Source organism: Euphorbia lathyris, chromosome 8 (genome assembly GCF_963576675.1).
Source record: "Euphorbia lathyris chromosome 8, ddEupLath1.1, whole genome shotgun sequence".
NCBI classification, from domain to species: domain Eukaryota; kingdom Viridiplantae; phylum Streptophyta; class Magnoliopsida; order Malpighiales; family Euphorbiaceae; genus Euphorbia; species Euphorbia lathyris.
The window spans coordinates 37784313-37810471 of NC_088917.1; the positions used below are offsets into that span (position 1 = coordinate 37784313).

At 37.0% G+C, this 26159-nt stretch overlaps 1 protein-coding gene across 1 annotated transcript; it reads right to left on the bottom strand.

Annotated features, from left to right (window-relative positions):
• Positions 1–149: 149 nt before the first annotated feature.
• Positions 150–13759, bottom strand: LOC136203104 (ATP-dependent zinc metalloprotease FTSH 4, mitochondrial). The gene is made up of 7 exons (XM_065994162.1): positions 13453–13759; positions 12221–12308; positions 11641–11904; positions 3136–3372; positions 2906–3030; positions 2030–2506; positions 150–1438 (listed from the first exon to the last, which is right to left on the bottom strand). The coding sequence occupies exons 1-7, from the start codon at positions 13477–13479 to the stop codon at positions 506–508; spliced, it is 2151 nt and encodes a 716-aa protein (XP_065850234.1). The 5' UTR covers positions 13480–13759; the 3' UTR covers positions 150–505.
• Between the last annotated feature and the right edge of the window lie 12400 nt (positions 13760–26159).

A 26159-nucleotide genomic window follows, 5' to 3' on the forward strand; every position in this document is an offset into this window, starting at 1 on the left:
ATTTGTTACATTTGTAACTTTCCTGAATAAATTTCAATCGAAGGACATCAATAGGGGAAAAAACCTGAAGAATAGGCAGCATCTCATAGATTGAGCAATATATATTTTTGCATTGCATTAAACATTTGATAATTAAAAGATAAGAGGTATAAGAAAAGATCGGAACTAGATAATTTCTTGTATATAATTTATCCTAAATTAAACTTTATTGCAACTCTATTAGAAGAATCCATAAAAAGAAAAAAGAAAAAAAGGCCACCGGAGTTCCAGAGAGGCTTCTCCTACAGTATGAATATATTGCTAGGATTGGCATGTTTACTTTATCGCCATTGAGTTTGTTGTCCAACTCAAGACTCATCAAAATACACAAACAGAACAGAACCTCTCTGGCAGCAATCAACCTAAGAACCTCTCTGAGATCACAAAAGCTTAGTAAAATTCACTATATGCACATTGAATTGGAATGAATGGCCACTTGGGAGCAGGCCTTGCAATATCCTTTATGCTAAGATCCAACAGGAGCAATGCCCTTTGCTTTAGCTGCTGCAGTTGCTGCTGCAGCAGCTGCAGATGCCGCCGCTGCAGCTGCAGATGCCGCTGCTGCATTAGGAGTCGATGGAGGCATTGGGTTAGATTGTGAACTTTCCTTTGGTGTAACTATCTGCTGATGCTGTGGTTGTTGCTGAGAGTTGACTTGGGCAAGCAGAGTTTTGATTTGACTTCCTGAAAGAGTTTCGTGTTCAAGTAGCGCATTAGCTAGTGCGTGATGCTCCTTGCTATAAGTGGTGAGGATCCTTTTTGCATTGTTGTAAGCCCTATCCAGAAGATTCTTCACTTCATTCTCAATAAGAAGTCTGGTCTCAGTGCTCATGCTCTTCCCATTGTCATCGTAATCGTGCGCGACGACCCCAACTTCTCTGCTCATGCCATACTTAGTAACCATTGCTCTTGCAAGCTTAGTAGCTTGTTTGAGATCAGATGATGCCCCTGAAGTAACTTCGCTCTCTCCAAAGATAAGCTCCTCTGCAACACGTCCACCCATACAAACATCAAGCCGAGCAAGCATTTGCTTTCTTGATATACTCGTCTGATCCTTGTCAGGCAATTGAGCCACCATGCCCAGAGCCATACCTCTAGGAACTATAGTTGCCTTGTGAACAGGAAGAGCTCCATCAGTATGAATAGCCACGAGAGCATGCCCACCCTCATGGAAAGCAGTTAACTTTCGTGATTCATCAGAGATTACAGCTGACTTTCGTTCACTTCCCATCATGATCTTATCCTTTGCATACTCGAGATCATCCATCGTTACAGCTTTAGCACCGTCCATTGCAGCCTTGAGAGCAGCAATGTTAACCAGGTTTGCAAGATCAGCACCTGAGAACCCAGGAGTTCCCCGAGCAATGATCATCAAGTCCACATCATCCGCCTTCAAGACCTGCAATCTCAAAATAAACAGTCATGTTTGCACGAGTTATAATAACAACAACCAGAGAAAGATGTGAAGATCAATCAAACTGGTGATTCTTTCCCTAGCAAAAAAGAAAAAGGAACTATCCTAGACCACAAAGATAATCAGTAAACACCAGTACTGTAGTACAATCCCAGTCTGAACCACATTGCGCATATGATTAAATCCCAGGCTAAACAAAGATTATCAAATGACATGAAATATTAATTCTATGTGATTGCAATATAATCATCAAAATAACAAATGATAATGGAATTAATATTAACAATTGAACAAGAGGACGATATGAGACAAATTATACAGGATATGGTTTACCCATGTGCTTGATTTAGGCATGATAAGTGCATGCAAACAATGCTATAAATGAACATACAGCCCAACCCATATTTACCTCCAGGCCATAATGTGATAAAATATATATATAAAAACACAAGCATGCAGATGCTACACCATAAACGCTTATGTTCAAAAACTGATAAATAGTTCATTCAGATATGTTTATTAAGGCCAGAAAAAAAAAAAGGTGCTTTAAATGTCATTAAAGGAGGAGAAGAATACCTTTGACATGTGGACTTCCATAATCTGCCGCCTTCCTTCTACATCTGGATTGGGAACAACAATATGTCGGTCAAAACGTCCAGGCCTTACCAAGGCCTTGTCCAGTGATTCTGGAAAATTTGTTGCTGCAATTACAATAATTCCTTCATTTTGCTTAAAGCCATCCAATTCAACAAGCAACTGATTCAAAGTCATCTTCATGTACTGCTGATCCTTGGGGTTACGGCTTCCCCCTATAGCATCAATCTCATCAATAAATATTATACATGGTGACCTTTTCTTTGCAGCAGCAAAAAGATCCCTCACTCTTCGCGCTCCAACACCCACAAACATCTCCTCAAATTCACTCCCACTCTGTGAGAAGAAAGGAACCCCAGATTCACCGGCTATAGCTCTTGCTAACATTGTCTTCCCAGTTCCAGGTGGGCCAACTAGTAAAACACCTTTTGGCAGCTTGCCACCTAGACGAGTGAAGCGCTACGACCAGGGAAAACAAAAAATCCAGAAAAAAAACAATCTTACTCGCAACTTACAAATTGTCATGCAATAAGGAAAAAGGCTGGTACTACTTATCATGGAATTATAGTTCAAACCATCTACAGTAATTGAGCCAACAATAAATTCTAAATTTTAATCTAGAACCTAAATCATTGACCTGAATCATAATAGTAACAGTATCAAAACAACTTGGCATGAAAACAGGAAGATTGTGGAGCCAGTAATTCAAATTCAATATTTGCATTTAAGATTGTTAAAACATCAAAATAAACTCATTGCTGTACTTTCACAGGATCTTTATCAAGTATTCACCCAAAAACAGATATTTTATGCTACAGAAGTGGATGATTATTGAGTATGATGGCACAAGGCTATTACCTTTGGATCCCGGAGATAATGAACAATTTCTTCAAGCTCTGCCTTTGCCTCATCAACACCCTTTACATCACTAAACTTAGTATTAGCTTCTATGCTAGGTTGAACCTCCTCATGTAGACCAAGTCCTAACAGATCATGTACAGCAAATAAAAGAGAAAGATTTAACCGATTTGAGTTTGTAACTGAATTGAACGATAGGGGTGTATTGAAATAGAAACGTTTAATGATACCTTTACTGATTCCTCTGTCCTCAATAAGTGCTCCAACACCAGAAATCAACAGAAAAGCAAGTGCAATAGTACGGACAGTACGCCAGAGCTGCTCTTTAAAATGCCCTCCTTCTGAAGCAACCATATGAATAGGTGCAGCAGAAGTCCCTAGAACCCCATCTTTTGTAGATTTTCCAACATTCTTGAAAGCGGAAAGACCTCCTAGGCCCTCTTCTTCCCTTCCTGCAGTTGAAATGCCTACAAATTTCGAGGAAACCTTTAACTTAATAAAGCACAAGCATCAAAGGTTGAGGAATGAACAAAAACCAACAAGTTAACTGCTAAGTGAAAGACTTGGAACTCAAAAATAAGACATGAGGAACTCCCTCCATATTCGCACAAATAAGATTCCATTCAACAACACTGGTCATTGAAAGTATAAAACTCAGAACCTTGCAGTTTTAAGTTTTTAAAATGCACTTTAAGTATTGGGAGAAGTACAAAAAAAATGTATGTGGTTTGTCCTATTTTCAAACACAGGCAAATGGTTTAAAAGTTTGCAAATAGTGGTTTGTGGTATGTTTTGTTTACAAAGTGCATTAAATTATACTGTTAAGTTCTAATTACAACCAAGTGAAGTTTTATCTTAAAAAAAAATTATATTTACAAATGGACAAAACAAGTCCCCCGAAACACAACCCCCCCTAAATCAGAACCATAAATCATATAGCGGACATTTTATGTTTTCTAACTAATTTGACAGTTTATGAACTAAATTGATGCTTAAGTTCATTTTACACAGCAGCAATTCGATTTGGGGGTCTGTGTTTTGTCAATATGTAAATGCAATTTTTTTTTTTTTAAAAAAATGTCCTTGATTGTCATCAGGACTTAACTGTGTAAAAAAAAAAAGGGCGGCCCGGTCGCACTACGCGTCCCCGCTGAGCGAGGGTCCGGGGAGGGGTCCCACCACAAGGGTGTACTGGGGGCAAGCCTTCCCCTGCCAATTTATTTGGCAAGAGGCCGCTCCTAAGACTCGAACCCGTGACCTCTTGGTCACACGACAACAACGTTTACCGTTGCGCCAAGGCTCGCCCTCTCAGGACTTAACTGTGTAATTTAAAATATTTTGTTTTGTAAGAAAAACATATCACAGACCTGTATTTGCCAACTTTTAAACCACAGGCCTGTTTTTGCAAATAGGGCAAACCACATGCATTTTTTATCCTTAGAAACATAGTTATCAAATCGAAACTCACATTTTGTGAATCGTGTAACTCGTGAATCGAATTGTAAGATTCAGCTCAAATTCATAATACTATAAAAAATAAAATATTACCATGTTGAACTGCAAATATTAGTCTAGAAATGCAATTTTAATGTCAAAAAAGAAATCATATCAACCAATTACTTAAAATTCAAATCTAATGCAAATGCAATACTAATAAAACTAATTCACAAATCAGACTCTATTCAATAACTTAGTGGATATAGAGAGTTTGAGCTTTTTGTCAACTTGAATGGAACTAGTTTGAGTTGATAGCTTAATAAATAACAATCGGACTATAGGAGAGTGAGTTTAGTAGTTAGTGTTGTTGAAGTTTTTTATGAATGCTGATGAGGATCCGGCTCGAAATAGAGTTGAATCGAAACGTATGATTCGAATCGCGAATCGTAAGATTCTGTTACAAATTTAGATTCACCCTATAGATTCGGCTCGAAATAGAGCTGAATATTCGAATCGTGAATCGTAAGATTCTAACAACAGTGCTTAGAAGTTTACAGCGAATAGAGGCACTGCTTTAATTCAACTTGCTTGAAACTCAAAAGTTCAACTCATGATAATTAGTAAAAAAATTTAAGTAGCCTCAAACGGTGGACCAAACCATTGTACTGCGCTACCCTCCCACTCTATGGACTTAAGAATGAGTGATTGTCCTTCTCCGACCCTTACTGCAATTTCTTCTCGCAAATATTCACTTGGCCTGATTTTTTTAGGCCTTGGATTGAGAGAGATTTTTTAGGCCATAAGCATTAGGATTCACATAAACGAAATTTTATAATAAATATCCAATATACTAAATACAATACATATACTTAAATTTTATGATACCCGAAGAATGAGGGAGCAAAGAGATTGATCAAGAAAGATCTTTTGTTCTTTTAAGGAATAGTTTCTCCTAGTACTCACTTTCTCATGGCTTAAATACTATGACAGTAACTGAGGACAAATTCTGCATGTTTACACAGCCAGCTACTTTTTGTTTTTTCTTTAATGCTTTTACAACCCTCCATTATAGTTCATTAATCTCTCACTGCTCAAACATGAACCAGTGCCTCCTCTAACACTTCTCTTTTTTTTTTATTTTACTTCTCTCTACTGCTCAAAGACAGAACATCAAATTTTCTTGGATAATCTACCAGCCTTGTTAATTTTTCTATAAATATATGCAAATGATTGCATTTCTTCAAAGGTACTGTCAAAACCTAGGTTCTGAGGTCAGGGATGAGAGTAAGAGGAGAAGAATAGAAAGAATGGAAGAAGATAGAAGAGAGAAGAATAGAGAGAGAAAGGAATAATTTTCATTAAACTTTGCATAACCAATTCGTTACAATCCTCATTCTCTAAATAGGAGAGAATTTGGAAACAGTTAGTGCAGCTGTACAGCTGTCTAACAACCAGCTACAGTCCAAATTACAGCTGTCTAACAACCAACTACAGTCCAAATCACAGATAGCTTCTAGAAGCCTTAGGGAATAAAAGGCCAGCAACACAGTGCTGAAACAACTAACAAAATAACAGAAATAACAGACATTAACCAACTTAATTGCCAAATTATGCTTTTGGTCCCTGAACTTTACGAGCATATGTGACAATGCCCCCTCCTTCACTACATTCTTGTCCCCAAGAATGGAAAAACTCCGGAAACTGTGCTTCAATCACTGCAGCATCTTCCCAGGTAGAGTCAATTGTAGGAAGACCCTCCCAAAGGATTAGCAGCCGAGGGACAGAGGTATCACCCTTGATGGCATTCCTTGTATTTAAGACCCGAGCTGGAGTGATGACAATTTCCCCCTCATAGGTTGGAGGTAGAGTAGTGAGTGGAGTGACTGCAGGTGCTGGTTGCTTCTTCAATAGCGAGACATGAAAGACATTATGGATGCGGCTTTCTGCAGGAAGCTGTAACTTATAGGCTACTTTTCCCACGTGTGACAACACTTCATAGGGCCCATAGTATCGTGCAAAAAGCTTGAGAGAAGAACGACTAGCTATGGAAGACTGGCGATAAGGTTGGAGCTTGAGGAACACAAAATCTCCTACTGCAAATTCCCTATCAAAATGTTTAGCATCTGCAAATTGTTTCATTCTGTTTTGAGCCTTAGCCAAACTTTCCTTCAGTTGATCAATCATCACTCTCCTCTCCTGCAATAACTCCTCAACAGAAACCACCTGAGATGTTTGTGATGGAAGAATAGGTAGTCTAGGAACAACTCCATATAATGCCTCAAAGGGTGTCATCTTAATTGAGCTATGGTAAGAAGAATTATACCAGAACTCAGCCAAACTCAACCACTTATACCAGGTCTTAGGTTGTAGAAAGCACATATTTCTTAAGTACCCTTCCAGACATTGATTAAGCCTTTCAGACTGGCCATCAGTCTGAGCATGGTAGGCACTTGTGAACATCAACTGAGTGTCTAACAATTTCATTAGCTCCTTCCAAAACACCCCTGTAAAGATGCGATCTCTATCTGTAACTATTGACCTTGGTATGCCATGTAATTTGAAAATGTGATCTAGGAAGTGTTGAGCCACCACGGCAACATTGAAGGGATGAGAAAGCCCCACAAAATGTCCTTTTGAGAACCTATCCACCACTACTAGGATGGTATCAAACCCTTGAGATTTAGGAAGTCCTTCCACAAAGTCCATTGCTATGTCCTGCCAAGCAGCATTGGGAATAGGCAAGGGCTGAAGCAATCCTGGGTAAGCAGAATGGTCTGCTTTACATCTTAAACAAGTGTCACAAGTTGAGACCCACTTAGTGACTGTTTGTGACAGGTGAGGCCAATAAAAATGGTGTTGCAACCTTGTGAGAGTACCCTTAACTCCAGAGTGCCCACCAATAGGAGAATTGTGACAAGCAGCCATAATTTTCTCTCTCAGTTGAGTAGAAGACCCAATATAGAGTCTGGTGTGATATTTGAGGAGCCCCTTGGAGAATGAATATGCTGAGTTGGAATCTGGTTGTATGGCTAGATGATGAATAAGATTGTTCTTCCAGCCAAGTAGGGACTTGGACAGTGATGGCATTGACCTTACCCATAACCTTGATCTGCTCTTCATTTTGTCTTGACAGAGCATCTGCAACTCTGTTCTCCACTCCTTTCTTGTATTGGATAGTGTAGTCCAACCCCAGCAGTTTAGAGATTCCTTATGTTGCAAGTAGGTGTGCAACTTCTGCTCTAAGAGGTGCTTGATGCTTTCATGGTCAGTCTTGATGACAAATGTGGAATTCTCTAGATAGTGCCTCCAGGTTGTACAAGCTTGCATAATGGCAAGTAATTCTCTTTCGTAAGCAGAAAGCCTCTGGTTCCTTGGGCTTAGGACTTAGACAAGTAGCAAATAGGCTTCCCATCCTGCATTAACACAGCCCCAATCCCTGTGCCACTTGCATCACATTCTAACACAAAGGGTTTGTTGAAATCAGGCAGGGATAGAATTGGTGCAGTGGTCATTAACCTCTTGAGATGGTGAAAGGCTGTCTCAGCTTCCTGGGACCAATGAAAGTTGTCCTTCTTTAATAACTCTGTCAAGGGTTTGCTGATGAGGCCATATCCTTTGATAAATCTTCGATAGTAGCCAGTGAGGCCCAAGAATCCTCTCAAACTCTTTAAAGAAGTTGGAATTGGCCATTTCTCCATTGCATCTATCTTAGCAGGATCAGTGGCAACACCTGCAGCTGATAATATATGGCCCAAATAGGCAACAGAGGACACACCAAACTCACACTTGGAGCCCTTAGCAAAAAGTTTGTGAGCCTCTAATATTTGAAAAACCAGATTAAGGTGATAAAGGTGTTCTTCAGTTTTGCTATAAATTAGGATATCATCAAAGAATACTAGGACAAATTTTCGAAGGTAAGGAGCAAAGATGCTATTCATTAGAGACTGAAAGGTGGCAGGGGCATTTGTTAGCCCAAAAGGCATGACTAGGAACTCATAGTGTCCTGTATGGGTTCTAAAAGCTGTCTTAGGCACATCCTCAGGTTTCATCCTAATCTGATGGTACCCTGCTCTAAGATCAATTTTAGAAAACACAGTAGCACCCTTAAGTTCATCTATCAATTCTTGAATTACTGGAATTGGGAACTTATTTTTGATAGTGGCCTTGTTTAGTTCCCTGTAATCCACACAGAATCTCCATGTTCCTTCTTTTTTCTTGACTAAAAGGACTGGGGAAGCATAGGGGCTTTGACTGGGTTGTATGACTCCATTAATAAGCATTTCAGTCACTAGCTTCTCTATCTCATTTTTTTGGAAATGGGAATATCGATATGGTCTGACATTTATGGGATCAGTGGCATTCTTCAAGGGAATGGCATGGTCATGAGTCCTGGTAGGAGGTAATTGAGTCGGGGGAGTGAACAAATGAGTGTAACCTGTGATGAGAGGTTGAAATGTGGGTGATACAGTTGGTAAGTGCTTAGAGAATTCAATAGGTTGGGTCACATCAGACAAGGACATCAAAAATAACCTAGATGTAACTCCTTTCCACCCTTTAGAAATCAAATTGTTCAAGGATTTCAGAGATAATACCTTTGATGTCACTGTTTCAGAAATGCCCTTTAGCTCCAAGGCTTGTTGATCCTTGTGAAGGATGAGCTTGTTGCCCTCAAAGTCAAAAGTCACAGGTGTGTGATGCCTCATCCAGTCAGTCCCGAGGATAAGGTCATAGTCCCCCAATTCCAGGGTCCTAACAGCAAAAGTGAACCTGGAATTGTGCATTGACCAACACAATTCTTCACACTTAGAGTTGGCAAGGAGTTGTCTCCCATCAGCAACAGATACGGCTGCTGGTTTCACTTTGATAAGGGGCAATTTAGCTTCTAAGGCCAGCTTGTGATTCACAAAGCTGTGTGTACTCCAACTATCAATCAATATAGTAATGAGTCTTTTATTTAAACTTCCCCTGAGCTTAAATGTGCCATCTGCCAAGCCTCCATCCAAGGCATTAACCGACAAGTTAATCGTCTCTTGGCCTTCGGAAATCTCTGCACCAACAGGTTCAATCTCAGGTTCTTCTGTGATCCCTTCTTCACCTCCCATTTCTCCTTCTAAGTTCAACATATTCAACTTCTTATTGGTACACTGGTGACCAAGGAAAAACTTATCTCCACACTTCCAACACAGTCTTGGTGTTCTTTTAAAGTTGGTATTAGTGGCTAGTTTAGGGTCTGGAGGTTTTGGTATGGTGGTAGCAGTAGGATTAGGTTGGTTTTGGGTTTTGGAGGAAGGGTTAAAGGATGGATTCCATGGTTTAGGGGTGAAAATGGGTTTAGTTTTAGGTTTTATTGCCTCAATGAGTTCTTTGAGATGCTTTTCTTGAAGTTTTGCATACTTAATGGTTGAGTAGATCTCTCAGTAGGCCGGCTAGACCTAACTGCTGACCTGATTTCAGGCTTTAAACCAGAGATGAAACTTCTAACATAGTAATCTGGAGTGATTGAGGGAAATACCTTCTCCATTTTGAGCTTAAGAGTCTCAAATTGTTCCTGGTAGTGTAATACTGTAGAGGTTTGCTTGAGATTCTGTAATTCCTCCACCACATCTTCTACTTCAGTGTCTTGGAATCGCTTAGAAATTTCTTCAATGAATGTAGTCCAGTTGGCCTCTCCATTCTCTTGAATCCAATTCTTGTACCATTTATCAGCCTTTCCTTGCAGGTAGAGACCTGCTAATTCCACCTTTTTTTCAGTTGCTACTTCGAACAACTGAAAATATTTCTGGCATTTGCTCACCCAACCTTCAACATCAGTTCCATCAAAATGTGGTAATTCACATTTTGGCAGCATTTTGTTGAAATATGGAACTCTGATAAAAGATTCCCCAACCTGGTTTGTGCCTGGATAACTTCCAAGAACCCCTTTGTCCTTGCCAGGAATGGAAGAAGATCTTTGAGGAGATCCAGCTCGTGGCTGAACGATCTTGGCAATGGTCGCCACAGATTTGTTGAGTTCCTCTAAGGTTTGTTGGGTGACCATTTGATCCTTACGAAGCTGTGCCTGATCCAAGCAAATGGAGTCCATTCGCTGCTGCTGAGCTGCTTGGATATCTGTCATCTTATCTTGAATCATTTGCACCTGGTGAGCCGTCTTCTCTGCTCTCTCCATCATCTGAGCTGAAAGAGCTTGAAATTGTTGCTCAAGTGTAGCCATGGGTTCCTGACGAGCCTTAGTTGCCGCGCGGGTTTTTTTATATTGCCTATTTACCATACAAGACTTTGTCCGAGGAAGGTTTGAGCTCTGATACCAATGTCAAAACCTAGGTTCTGAGGTCAGGGATGAGAGTAAGAGGAGAAGAATAGAAAGAATGGAAGAAGATAGAAGAGAGAAGAATAGAGAGAGAAAGGAATAATTTTCATTAAACTTTGCATAACCAATTCGTTACAATCCTCATTCTCTAAATAGGAGAGAATTTGGAAACAGTTAGTGCAGCTGTACAGCTGTCTAACAACCAGCTACAGTCCAAATTACAGCTGTCTAACAACCAACTACAGTCCAAATCACAGATAGCTTCTAGAAGCCTTAGGGAATAAAAGGCCAGCAACACAATGCTGAAACAACTAACAACATAACAGAAATAACAGACATTAACTAACTTAATTGCCAAATTATGCTTTTGGTCCCTGAACTTTACGAGCATATGTGACAGGTACTATTAGATACTAGCAGTGTATTTTTTTTTTAATATCATCTTATCAATTATTTTAGAAATTTCATGGCTTCTTTAAGCAGGCAAACACGCTTTTTGCATTTTTATCAATAGAAAGACATTTTCTTAATGCACCTTTCACTTGCAAAATTATATATTTTCAGAATAACTGTTCATCAAGGAAATGCCTTATCTAAGACAACACAATCAAGAGAATAAGTAGTTCAACAATACGTTGTGTGCTCAAAATGTTTACAGTAGAGAAAACGTAATGAGTTAATAATCATGGGCAACAAATCAATTATACAAATACCAGTAGGAAAAGACAACAAACCCTTTCATGGCATGAACAGCCATAAACCCAAATATGGAAAATGTAAAGATAATACAAACAATAACATGCATCTTGGAGAAAAGGATAATGATGGCTTAAAAAGGCCCTCACAAAAACCATGCATAATTTTCTAGCTATGGTAAATGATTATATTATCATATTCAAATGCAAGCCACCTGATAAATACACGAATATACTGTAAAACGTAAGAATGAGAAGAACATTTATAAACAGAAACAACAGAGTCCCAGGCTCACCTCTCTGCAAGGTCCTAAACAACTCACTTTCATCCAGCCTGTCAACCCTGACTAATGCCTTAACATATTCGGCAATAGCTGATGGGATGTTATGCAATGATGGTTGATTTTCAAATAGTCTTATTACTGCTTCAGGATCATTCCGGTAGGAAAGTTCCTTAAGGTATGCAACATCGCTAACTTCTTCAGTATCACGCACCCTGCGAGCTAAATTACCAACATACCTTGACTGGTACCTTCTTTCAGCATTTAACAGCCTGTTTCCTGCACCCAAATAAAAAAGATAAGAAAAGAGACTCAAAATGTTTCTTAAAGCCTTGGCAGCAAATACCCAAAAATAAAAATAAAAATAGAAGTGGACAGATGTTGATTTTCCCAAGGTTAACATGGTATGTTGAGATGGACATGGCAACTTCAGTACATAAATAAAAACCAAGGTTCCATACATGAAATGATGTATCCACATCTGAGCCAGGGGTGCAATAAATGGTATGTGATACCAGAGATACATTTGGTTAAAAAAAAGTAGAACTAATATTCTTAAATGAAAACATAAATGTCGATAAGATAGATAACACACCTGCACCACCTCCGATCTTGTTGGCGGGAAAGTAATTTCCAACCAACAAATTTTTGAATTGTCTCAACTCTGACTGATGCTGTGAAACCTGTCAAAACACATTCTCCATATTAAGGGGAAAGAAAAGGAAAGAGAAGGAAAGAGGTTTAGAAAAAAGAAAAAGAAAGGGTTCAGGGTAGGCTGGTGGGTTCCTGAACAACAAAGATTTAATAAAACAACATACAGCATCTATATGCTTCATCCGACTATGTCAAACAACTTCATGCACTAAGAGTTTAGAACTTTTATTCTATATACAATTATAAGTAGTCATATCAGTATATATGGGAATATGCAATTATAACTGGCCATAACAGTAAACATAGGAATTTAGCAAAAGTATTAGCTGCCATGCTAATGACTCTTAAAACTACAATGACAAAAAGATATTGTGCACGTTCAACAGCAGATACAAGAAGCTCTGAAAAATACAAGATTTTTCATTGGGTTTGGATAAGCATGAATTTGAAATGAAAGCAATATCTGGAATTGTGTGCAAAGCAAAAAATTGGCGAAGTGCTATATTATGCCAAATCTGCAATCTCGTATACTCAATTCATGTCAAATGGAGCTTTGAAACTCATAATTGCAAACATCAACTTTTCATTTTTCTTTCATATTTGTAATCAGGCCCCATACATAGCAATAGCAAGAAACCTATGATCATTCTTCAGCCAGACGAAGTAGATCCAATTCATTAAACCATGCCACAAATGTTCAAATGTATGTACTTATCAAGAGCAATTCCCCAGAAGGCTTCAGAATTCGAAGCAAATACAACAAGATGATGCCTCTGGTGATGATAGCAGCTTACTCACAAAACATGAAGATACAGAGACTCCTAAGCCAAGGAAAACAACTTTAGGCTGAGGAAGTTATTTCCCGATAAAGCCCCAAAGCAAATAGAAAGCAGATGAGCGTCCTAAATTTAGTTTCCCTTTCTTGCCCCAGCAATAAGAAAAGAAAAAGATACAGCTTTAACACTAAATAATGCAGGAAACAGTTTATTCTTCAATACACCTCGATTTCATAGTGAATCTAAATAGCGGCGTTGAATTAAACTCCGTAATTAGTACTAATTAACAATCATGCTTAGGGCATTTAAAAGCCCTAAATTAAAAAAAAAAATGAGAAAGGAAAGACCTAAAGGAATATACCGGGCAAGTAATCTAAGATGCAAACTATGAACTGACCTGCGTGATTAAGCGTCTCCAAGACATGGCCTGTTTCAAAGAGCGAAAAGGTGTGATCTTCTCCGGGTGATTAAATCCCAGTCAGAGCGAGTTTTTCTGGGTTAAAGGGAGGAAAAAAAAAATAGGAAGGGGAAGTATGTAAGTTGTAAGGCGTGTTTGGATAGGGTAGAAAAGGAAGGAAAATGGGAGCGAATGTAGGGAAGAAAAGAAAAATGTTTTGAGACTCTATTGCTAATAATGAAAATTGAAGGGTACGCGAATCATTCTGTTCAGCCAGTACCACCTATAAACCTCTCTCTCCCTCTCGCGTATCTTCTGATTTTTCGACTCCTTCATGTCTCCTCCCATATGTCTACTTTGCCCTTCATTTCACTTTTTTTATTATTATTATTATTATTTGGTCATTCACATGAAAATAAAATAATTTTGTTATGAATAATTATAATTATGTGATTTCAAAAAAAAAAAAATTATAATTATGTTAATAATTATTTAATGGATATCACCAAAGTAATGGGTGTCTATCATATTAAATGGATGTTACCAACAACTCAATATGTATTAATTATGTATACATATGATAGTAGAAGATAAGTGTAATTAAAACCATGCATTTTGTAAGGTCATGTTCTTTGTTACTTAATTTGAGTATAAGTAGTTTCACTTCAGCAACATTCAGTTCATTTCAGTTTAGTAAATTATCATTATTTATTGTAATTATAATTATTTATATATAATTTATTATTATTTATTATAATTTATAATTTAGTATTATTATTTAGTTTGTTATTGTTGTGACCAACAGAATCCGGTTTTGGCGATGACAAAAGGAAAGGAGCGTGAGAGGGTGCGAGATCGTGACCGATCGCTGGAACGGACGGCGCATGGTGGTCCGAGCGGCCGCTTCTGGGCGGACGAGGCAGATCCGAAGGGTGGCAAGGGGTTCGGCTGGTTTGAAAGGCCGGATGGGGAGAAAGAGGGAGGAGGAAGGAGAGGGGTGGGATCAGAGTGGAGAGGGGTAGGGGGATCCGGTGAGGCGGCTGCTAATACCGTAGATCTGGGAGGGGGAGCGCAGCGGGTCGGTGTTGTTGGAGGTAGAGTTGGTGATGGGATCGGCGTTCTTGGGGCAGGAGGCTTTACCACGCGCGGGGCGTCTGGTATCCGGGCAGGAGTTTATGCGCAGGACAATGGGGTTGCGCCTGCTGTGCAGGGAGATGGGAAAATCGTTGATGCGGCCTTGGCCGATAGGGGGATTCAAACGGAGGGGTTGGAGGTGAATGAGGAATCCAGATCCACTTTGAAAGTGGTTTCTAAGGCATTTGAGGATGCGGAAAATAAAAAGGCTAATGTGCAAGGCGTGGGGAAAATCTCTTGGAGAGATATTGTGATGGGAGTGGTCGAGGAGGAACCCGTTTTAGATGAAGAGATCATTGAGGATGATTTTGAGGAGTACTTTTCTGACTCTAATAAGGAGGATGGAGAACAGGAGGATCTGTTTTGTCCTGTAATTCGGCTATCCTCAGCGGAAAAATGTGGCATCAGGTCTAAATGGAAGCTTGCATTAATAGTGACTGTGCTTGGTAAAAGAATCAGTTTCAATTATTTTGCTCAGAGGATCCAGGCACAGTGGGCAAAAAAAGGGGAAAGTCACCATTACTGACTTAGAGAATGACTATTATGTTATCAAATTTACTAGGCAGAGGACTTTAATGCTGTTATCAATGGTGGTTCTTATATTATTTCTAATCATGTTCTGGCATTAAGGCCATGGGTTCCTAACTTTAATCCTCATGACTGTTCAGTTAATAGGATTCTTACTTGGGTGAGATTCCCGGGATTACCTATTGAATACTATAATGAAAGCTTTCTTAATAAAATTGGTGGACTAGTTGGTAAAGTTCACCACGTGGATAAAACCACTATTGGGGCTGTTAGAGGCAAGTTTGCCAAAGTTTGTATTGATATCGATCTAGCTAAGCCTCTCTTGTCTAAATTTTGTGTTCAGAATATGGTTTACTTTATTGAGTATGAAGGTATTCATAATATTTGTTATGAATGTGGTATGTTTGGTCATACTTATGAAGGGTGTCCTAAAAGGGAGAAGCTGGTTGAAGAGGTTGTGATGGTTGAGAAAGAGAGAGATGAGGAGCTTGAAGGTGAAAGGAGGAACTTTGGTCCCTGAATGATGGCTAAGAGGCCGGGGAGATGAAGAACTCGTGCAATTGTGGTCCAGAATCATCCTCCTAACATCAGTAAGGAGATGAATCTCCTCCAGATAGCACCTGAGATAATTCAGGCAATGAATCAGTCCCCGCCTCAGGATCTAGATTTGGGGTTATGGCTTTGGAGGATACTCATGAATTCGATAATTCAAATGAGCAATTGGATCTTAGCATGCCTGGGTTAGAATCTGCTGAGATGGCGGTTAACAAGGTGGAGGCAGTTAACCCTCTGTTTGAATCTAAAGCTGATGACTTGGGGAGCTCCCAGAATAATGCCCCAAAACGGAAAAAGCAGCATAATGAGGTTAGTAAATCAAATAACTATGGTGCAAATTTAAATGGAAAAACTATGGGGTCAATAAAATGAGTATGAAAAACCGAAGGGTATTCAGAAAATTAACCATAGTTTTTTGGATTCATGGGATAAAAGGGGACCTATGGGTACCTCGTCAAGGCTCTCAAGAGCCCCAAATAAATACATGGTTTAGGGTATTGGGCCTGTGTTCAGTAGCTTGCCTTTTGATGGATTTTTTTATTTGGAACGTTAGAGGTGCGGCTAGTAAGGCTACTCGTATCCATGTTAAAGATTTAGTTAAACAATTTAACCCTTCTTATTTTGCTTTGCTGGAAACCAAGATCAGTGGGAGTAAAGCAGATGAGGTGGTTAGAAAGTTTAGGAATTGGAATTGTATCAGATCGGAGGCTACTGGCCCACATGTTCAGATTGACATTGTCAGAATGGATAAACAATTTATTCATAGTAAGGTTTGTTACCCTGGTAATAAACCTTTCTTTATCACCTTCCTTTATGTTGATCCTATCATGGCCAACCGGAAAAGGCTGTGGGAGGTTCTATATACTATGAGTTCGAGTATTTTGGATGCTTGGTTTGTGCTGGGGATTTTAATGATATTGCCCTTATAAGTGACCAAAGAGGGGGTGGGAACCACTATATAAACAGGTGTCTTAACCATAAACAGAATATGGATTTATGTGGGCTTTCGGACCTGGGAGCTGCTGGTCACAAATTTACTTGGAAGCGCAATAATGTTTTTGTTCGTTTAGACAAAGTTTATGCGAATATTGCGGCTATCTGTAGATTTCCTGAAGTAAAAGTGTTAAATCTTCCTTTTTGTCACTCTGATCACAGTCCTATTCTTATTAAGCTGGTTAAAAGCCATCGGCCTAAAGGGGATAGACCTTTTAGGTACCAGGTGGCTTGGGAATCTCACCCTGAGTTTAAAAACTTTGTTTAGGACAATTGGAAACCCCATTCCAATGTTCTCCTTGTTGCTGAGGGTTTTAGAAGAAATGTGGTGGAATGGAATAGGAATATCTTTGGCCATATTATCAGAAGGAAGAATAAACTTCTAAGCAGAATCGAAGGCAGTCAACGTAATTTGGAGTTGAGATTTGATCATAGCTTGAATTGTCTTCTTAGATCTCTCCAGAAGGAATTAGAAGATGTGTTGAGGCAGGAAGAGTTTCTTTGGTTTCAAAAATCAAGGAAGGCTTGGATTAAAGATGGAGATCGTAATACCAGATTTTTCCACCTTTCTATTATTATTAGAAGGCAGAGGAATCGGATTGATGCTATCAAAGATTCAAATGGAGACTGGGTCTATGAGGATGAGGACATTCGACGCTTGGCCCTTAATTTTTATAAAGACTTATTCAAAGAGGAGAGTGTGGATCTAAATAAAGCTCTTTCTAGGACTACGTTTCCTAGTTTGGAAGAGGAAGCGATTCAGGAAGCTTTCTATCCTATTGACCAGAAAGAGATTGATCTGGCCTTCTCTAGTATTGGAGCCACCAAAGCTCCTGGGATTGATGGTATTCCTGCCTGTTTTTACCACAAACATTGGGATATCATGAAGGAAGGTATTTATAGTTTTATTAAAGGAGTTTTCAGTGGTATTGAAGATATTAGGCTTGTTAATAAAACTCTTCTGGTCTTGATTCCGAAAGTTGAGAAACCCTCCTCCTTCTTACAAATAAGGCCTATTAGTCTGTGTAATGTGTTGTACAAAGCTATTACAAAAATTGTGGCTAATAGGCTCAGGTGTATTCTTTCTGATATTATCAGCCAAAATCAAGGCAGTTCTGTTCCTGGAAGACAGATGATGGATAATGTCGTTATAGCCCAGGAGATGGTTCATTCCATGAAAATCAAGAAGGGTAGGAAAGGTTTTGTGGCTCTTAAGCTGGATCTGGAGAAAGCTTATGACCGCTTAAACTGGAATTTTCTTCTGGATAGTCTGAAGAGAGCTGGCATCCCAGATAACTGGAGGAGATTGATCGAGGTCTGTATTTCTTTTCCTAGTTTTCAGGTTTTGATCAATGGAGATATGTCTGAGGAGTTTACTCCTTCATGGGGTATCCGTCAAAGGGATCCTATGAGCCCTTTCTTATTTGTTATTGCTATGGAAAGGTTGTCTCATCTTATCCAAGAAGCTGTGAGTAATGGAAATTTCCACCCTGTTTCCATTAACAGATTCTGTCCTTCAATTACCCATTTGTTTTTCGCAGATGATGTTATGATTTTTGTGGAAGGGAATCAGGAGCAAATTGGTGTGGTTATGGACATCCTTAACTGCTTCTGCGCTGCTTCTGGCCAAAAGCTCAATATCCAAAAATCTAGGATGTTGTGTTCTAAAAACATGAGTAAGAGTGTCTGCAAAAGGCTAAGTGAAATCTCTGGTATTCCTTTGACTAATTCTTTGGGTAAGTATCTGGGGGTTCCTCTTCATAGTGACAGAGTCTCCAAAGCATCCTTTAAAGAGACTATCGATAAAACTAGCGGGAATTGTGCCAGTTGGAAAGCTAGATCTCTCTCTCTGGCGGGCCGTCTTACTTTGATTCAGTCTGTCAATTGTGCGGTTCTGAATCATATTATGCAAGCGTGTAGGTTGCCTGAGCCTTTTCTTAATGATATTGATAAAATCAATCGTCGCTTCCTTTGGGGGGACTCCACAGAGGGGAAAAAGATCCACCTGGTTCCTTGGAAGGAGGTTTTTCAACCTAAAAATATGGGAGGCCTGGGGATAAGACAAGCCAAGGACAATAACAAAGTGTTATTGTGCAGAATGTGGCAACTTCCCTCTTCTCTTTGGGTTCGTTTTCTTTTTGGGAAATGTATAGAAAAGATAAGATTTTTGGGGGTCCTAATGAGAGAGTTGTAAACTATTCTTTTCTTTAGAAAGGCCTCAGTTTTGTTTTTCCAGAGTTTTGCTCTAGGATTGGTTGGGAGGTGGGAAATGGGAAGTCTATCAGTTTCTGGAATGACGTCTGGATCGGTGATAAATCCTTATTAGAAGTGTGTAGTTCCCTGCCGCCTGATAACATCCGTAATTGGAGGATTGCTGATGTGGTGGACTCTGAGGGGGATTGGATTTGGTCTAAATTTGACCCCTTTCTCATTCTGGATACTCTCATGAGGATTAGAGGGGTTAAGATAAGTAATAAGGAGGAAGATAAGGATAGTCATTGTTGGGCATTGTCTAAAAACGGGGCTTATACCTGTAAGTCTGCCTTTGAAGCCTTCAACAAAATGGGGCAGGTTCCCACTCTGAAGTCTGGAAGCTTATTTGGGCTTTAAAAGTTCCCTACCGTATCAGGAGCTTTCTCTGGCTTGGTGCCAAGGATAGGTTGCTGACTAATTCTGATAGAAATAGATGGCATCTGGTGGATTCCGGTGCTTGTAGCAGATGCAGAGGGCATGTGGAAACAATTTGCCATGCTCTTAGGGATTGTACTAGGAGTAAAGAGGTGTGGATGAAAGTTCTCCCCCACCACTTGCTTTCGACTTTCTTGGCCCACTCTGATCTTGACTGGTTTGTAGATAGAGTCAGGGGGAAGTTGTTGGCTGACCTTGAGCATGGTGATATTTTCTTTGCTATTGTCTGTCACCAGATTTAGAATTGGAGGAACGAGGAGATTTTTTATAGGAAGAATGTTTCTCTTCCTAATTTGAGAGAGTTCTTCTCGGGAAAATTATCTAATATTATTGATAGTTTCAAAGGAGATGCTCTTGCTAGATCTATCCAAAAGAAGAGTTTTCACCTCCTTGGTTAGTGCAAGCCTAGGGAAGGGGTGGTGAAATTAAATACAGATGGTTCTTGCCTTAAAGATGGTAGAATTTCTGCAGGAGGTGCTCTAAGGGATGATGCGGGTGCTTGGCTGCCTGGGTTTGTTCAGAATCTGGGCTTGGGCTCGTCCTTTTCAGCTGAGCTTTTGGGGATTTTTTCTGGCCTTAGACTGGCCAAGAGTCTGGGGTTGAAAAGGTTGCTAGTTGAATCTCATAACCTCGAGGCAATGAAAATGATCTCCGAGGAAAATACTATTTGTTTAAATAGCCAAAATTTAATCAAAGGTATTAGAAGACTTTGTTCTTCCTTTGACCTCATCAGTTTCAGCCATGTCTTCAGAGAACAAAACCGGGTAGCGGATCGTTTGGCGTCTGCTGGGCACGAAAGGATGTTGGGCATTACAACCTTATCTTCTCCTCCTGATTATTTATCTCCTCTTCTTTTGGAAGATGTAGTGGGGGTTAGCTTCCCTAGGCTAATCCCGGGTTAATCTTTTGTCTTTTGTTTTTCTTTCCTATTCCTACAAAAAAAATAGTATTATTTATATATAATTCATCATTATTTATTATAATTATAATTATTTATAAATTATATATATTTATATATTATTTATAATTTAACATTATTTCTTTTATATATATATATATATATAGTAAAACCTCTATAAATTAATAACTAGTATTATGCCCGCGCGTTGCGCGGGTGGATAATTTTTTTTACATAAATTTAACATTTTAAAATTTTTAAAATTTTATATTATTTACATACATTAATATTTTGTTTTAAAATAATTTAAATTTACGAATTGTAAATAAATTAATAAACATATCTTTATAATTGTTTGATAATAATTTTTGGAAATGGTTGAAGTCATAATCTATTTGTCATGTTGACATGTTTGCAATGGTCCTTCATTTTCGTTCTTGTATAATACTTTTTCTATGTAATCTTGCAATTTTAAAATATTTACTACACTTTGTGGTGATTTTTTTCAATCAAATTCTAACTCTCCTCAAAATTCATTTTCTCGTGCTTCCTAAAATCTTTTATAAATCCATGAATTTGAAATAAGCATGTATTTCTTTTTAAATTTTTATTTGGTTTATATAGTAGTTTGGAGGTTTAAATATTGAATTAATTATTACAACGAAAAATTAAATATGTTATAAAAAAATTAGTTATATTGGTTTTAATGCTATTTATTAAAGTTAAATGAATGAAATTTGAATGGATCTTTACATATTTTTTTATCGCTATATAATTTGTTTTCGTTGGGATATTTTGTAAGTTATTTTAGTATATCTATTTAATATAAATATAATTTTTTTTTTCAGTTACATTGGTTTTAATGCTATTTATTAAAGTTAAATGAATGAAATTTGAATAAATCTTACATATTTTTTTTTGCCAGTGTTATAAAAAAAATGGGATAAGGTACCAAAATAGACCTAAGGTTTTTGGGAAAGTACCAATTTAGGCTCAATGTTCAAAATAACATCAATATAGGCTTAACATTTACAACATAATATCAATTTAGGTTTAACGTTTACAATATAGAATCAATTTAGGCCTTACGTACAAAATAGCACCAATATAGGCTTAACGTTTACAAAATAATACGAATTTAAGTTTAACGTTTACAAAATATATACAATTTAAGCTAAACGTCATAATTAAATTAATTATATTATATTCTTTCTCTATTAACTTTATATGTTATCTTTTTATTTAGTTCTATATTCTTATTTATTATAATACAATTAATTAGTATTCTTGCCCATCAATGATTCCATGACTACTAAATTTCATTGCTCATGTAATATATGCAAACTAAAAGTAATTGAATATCCACAATATTTCGAACACCTATTGTGGATATTCAATTACTTTTAGTTTGCATATATTACACGAGCCATGAAATTTAGGAGTCATGGAATGGTTGATGAAAAATAAATATAAGGTAACCACGAGGTTGTAGTTGAGTGGTAAAGACTCCTCCTCCCTTAACCAAAAGTCCAGGGTTCGATCATCGCCTTTGGGAATAGAAAGAATTTTCATGGCCAGCAGTCCCACCCATAGAGGTGCAAACCATATGCGAAAGTGAATAGTCACGCCTGTCGGCGGTGGATACACTTACAAACAAAAAAAACAAATATAAGGTTTTAATGGACAAGAATACTAATTAATTGTATTATAATAAATAAGAACATAGAACTAAAGGGTTAGGCTATGCTTACTTTGTTTTTAACAAAGTAAGCACCTAGAACTAAATAAAAACATAACATATAAAGTTAATAGGAAAATGATATAATATGGTTAATTGAATTGTGACGTTTAGCTTAAATTCGTATTATTTTGTAAACGTTAAGCCTATATTAGTGCTATTTTGAACGTTGAGCCTAAATTGGTACTTCCCCAAAAACCTTAGGTCTATTTTGGTACCTTATCCCTAAAAAAAAATCAGTTATATTGGTTTTAATGCTATTTATTAAAGTTAAATAAAGGGAATTTGAATGGATGCTTACATATTTTATCGTCATATAATTTTGTTTCGTTGGGATATTTTATTTTATTATATCTATTAAATATATATTAGATTAGATATAATATTTATAATTTTTATAATTTTCCTTTATTACTATTTTGACAATTAATAAAAAATGCCTCTAAAACTCTCCTCGTTAATTTCTCTCTACTTCCACTATTATATATAAATAAATATAATATAGATATAAAATCCATCACTAAAAATGAGAAAACAACTTATAATGGTAATCATGATAAAAATATGATTTATAATTGAAATAAATTTCATTGGAAGTATAATGTTTCAATACCTTTTTAATTATTTTCTTCAATATGTCTTCAACTTCAATAAACAACTATTGTGTGAAATTTTATATCTATTCGTATAAAAAATGCATAAAAAATAAAAAATTCAATCCATATGAGTTTGATAAACCCAAATTAAAAAAAAAAATCAGTGGACTTCATCGGGTTCTGAATTTGAAAAAATAATCGAACTCCAATTAAACCTAACAACTGAGTTCATATAAAGCCGAAAATCCAAATTTTAGTTAAAGTTAACAAAATGTTTCAATATCTTTTTAATTATTTTCTTCAATATGTCTTCAACTTCAATAAACAACTATTGTGTGAAATTTTATATCTATTCGTACCAAAAATGCATAAAAATAAAAAAATTCAATCCATATGAGTTAGATAAATCCAAATTAAAAAAATCAGTGGACTTCACCAGGTTTCTGAATTTGAAAAAATTAATCTAACTCCAATTAAACCTAACAATTGAGTTCATATAAAGCCGAAAATCCAAATTTTAGTTAGAATTAACAATCGAAACGATTACACCTAGCAATTTATACTAAAAAGAATGAAAATATACAAAATCTTTATTTAGTCATTTTGAAAAGAAAAAAAAAGACAAATAAAAAAGAAAACATAGATAAGACAGCGAGAGGTATGGAACAACATAATTGAGAACAAAATAACTACTACACATGAAAAAATCGAATAATTAGCTTCGTAAATATAACAATTTCCTGTAATTTTTGACACATTTGCTTATTCCGATTTCAGTTGTCTATGTCTTTTCTATTTCCATCTGATTTCTTCAATTGGATATATCAAAGTCTAAATTCTCCCAATTCTTATAAAAAATACCATTAATACAATTTATGAATGGAAACTGCTCTTAAATGAATCTCTTAATGAAGTAAGAACAAAATTATAAGACTATATTATTTGAAGTAAGAACAAAATTATAAAATTAAAAACAAAACTAATACATAATCAAAATTAAAGGAGATCTTTGATTTTCGGTGGCCAATGAATATAATGATGGAATACTATATATCATGCTTTATATATAGATTTATATGTGACTTTTGGATTTCCTTCGCTTGGTGGTTTTTCATCTTATTGTAACTCATACTTTCTTTTATTATTTTAATTAATGGACTATAGTAATTAATAATAAATAATGTGTTAATATAGTACTTATCATATAGAGATAATAAAAGCTCATTAACTCATTTATTCTTTTTTTTCAAAAAAAAAAACTCATTTATTCTTTTTGCTCCTACGGTGCCAACTAAGGTAAAAAGCCTATAAAACACTTCTTGTAAATTCTTTATGCTTCCGCTATTAGATATAGTATATATGTTGGGACCATGAAATTTTATTCACTTATAGAGATATTAATTAATTAATAAATTAATAATTATTAATGTATAGAGTGTCATGCAAATTCAATTGAGGATGAAGCTGAGTATGATTCGGTAGGTTTGGAACCGGTCACAAGAAAGGAAGCAATTATAGCATCAACTAATCTTTACAATTTTTTGTTACAATTTGACAAGATACACCAGAATTATTGAATGCACTGAGAATAGGGGTAAATTTCATCAATGGTGTACAACCTTTACCCTATTTCACACTTTGGTGTACAATCTTCAATTTGTCTCACTAATATGTACGACCTTATAGGTGACCTCCCACTATGGTATACAACAGGTAAAAATGACCAGTCAACGCTTGGTCAACGCGCCACCTCAGCCCACCATATGTAAAATAACTAAAATACCCCTATCCCTAAAAAAATAAAAAAAATAAAAATACACCCTCTCTCCCTTTATTTGTACCTTTCTCTTTTTAATGCTTATAAATTATACTTCCTAATATGAAATCATCTCTCTCTTTCTCTCTCAAAATTTTCCATAGGAATTTAAGAAGCTCTCTCAAAATTTTCCCCTTCAAAGAAGCTCCACCGTTTCCAACAAATTTTCAGAAGCTCCTGCAAATTTTTCCCCTACCTCAAATTCAATGTCTACACTTTCGACTACTCCTCCATTTCAGTGAGACAAATTGGGAATTTACAGAAATTGGAAACTCTGTTCCTTCAAGTGAATAGACTTTTTGGGCCATTAAAGGAGGAGTTAGGGACATTGAATAGCTTGAAATCCATGGATTTGTGGGTTTAGATCTTTCTTCAAACTATGATTACTCTTAGCAATTTCTTTTTACCTCTCGATTCCGACCGCGCATTTAGAGAACGATGTCGAATTGACCTCCGGCCATTGAAGTCGGAACCGCCGCCTTCCTTGAAGGGAAGAGGAAGAAAAAGAAAAAAAAATGAGAAGAGAGGTGGTTCGAGCGAAAAGAAATCGGCGCAGGTGATAGGAAAAGGAGGTTGAGTTTCACGTTCTCTCAAAGAAAAGAGAGAGATGGCCATAGGTTGAAGAGAGATTTTTGCAACCAGAGACAGAGAAAGAAAGAGGGGAGAGAGAGAGTAAGAAATAGAAAAGAAAACATAAACATAGAGAAAGAAAATTAATAAAAAAAACAAGTATTCTTGATAAGGGTATATAAGTAATTTATGAATTTTTTTTGACATTTTGACCGGTCAAAGCTGAGGTGGCGCGTTGACTGAGCGTTGACCGGTCATTTTTACCTGTTGTACACCATCGTGTGAGGTCACTTATAAGGTTGTACATATTAGTGAGACAAATTGAAGGTTGTACACCAAAGTGTGAAATGGGGTAAAGGTTGTACACCATTGATGAAATTTACCCCTGAGAATAGTTAGAGATTAAATTCAACTAGATTTAAATTTCAAGAAAAAACAAAGTACTATGGTGTCATATTTTGCTAAATTATCCTAAGTATATATCTATATATACTTGGCATGTGTAATTGAGAAATTATTAATTTATAGAAATAATAAAACAATGTATTTATAAAGGGTTGTTCCAAAAAAATTATTATCTTATTAATTTAAAAAAATTGTTTATTATAGGCTTCAGTGAAGAAGCCTAATGGATTTCTCTAACCTCTAAAGGATAGGTAATGAACCCGGATCTAATGATAAGTAAATCAATAGATTTAGGCTTACCTCTTGTAGCGCAGATCCGTTAAATAGCAGTTGAAGTAATTGACCTTAGCTTCATATCACTAATCTAGGAGGTTACCACACCAAAGGACTAATTACCCTTGATTCACGAACTAAGAACGAAACTAGAAGACAAAGGGAGAGAGGGAGGGCGCGTAGGAGAGAGAGAGAGTCTCTTTCTCTATTATCTCGTGTTAGGGTTTTAGCCTCCTTAGCTATCTATTTATAGCAAGGTTAAACCCTAATCCTAATTAGGTTAGGTTACGGGCGGGCCATAAATGGATCAGTAAATGGGCCAAGGCCCGTTTACTCCATTTATCCCTACATCTCCCACTCGCACGTAACGAAATCATATTCCATCACTTTGTCTTGTTCATACTCGCAAATAGTTCATGCGACCGGCATACAATCGAGAACTCAAACGTTGTATACTCGTTGGAGATATACAATCTCTTGAATTACGTGTGTAATTAAGAAATAGTATATTTT

What these genes read in the sequence shown, in the direction of transcription:
- LOC136203104 (XM_065994162.1), bottom strand. Translation starts at nt 13,479, where the DNA reads ATGTCTTGGAGACGCTTAATCACGCAG. An exon ending in CAAGATCGGAGGTGGTGCAG is followed by an intron (nt 11,905 to 12,220) that starts GTGTGTTATCTA and finishes ATTTGGGTGCAG; the next exon opens with GAAACAGGCTGTTAAATGCT. An exon ending in TGGAAGTCCACATGTCAAAG is followed by an intron (nt 1,439 to 2,029) that starts GTATTCTTCTCC and finishes TTGAGATTGCAG; the next exon opens with GTCTTGAAGGCGGATGATGT.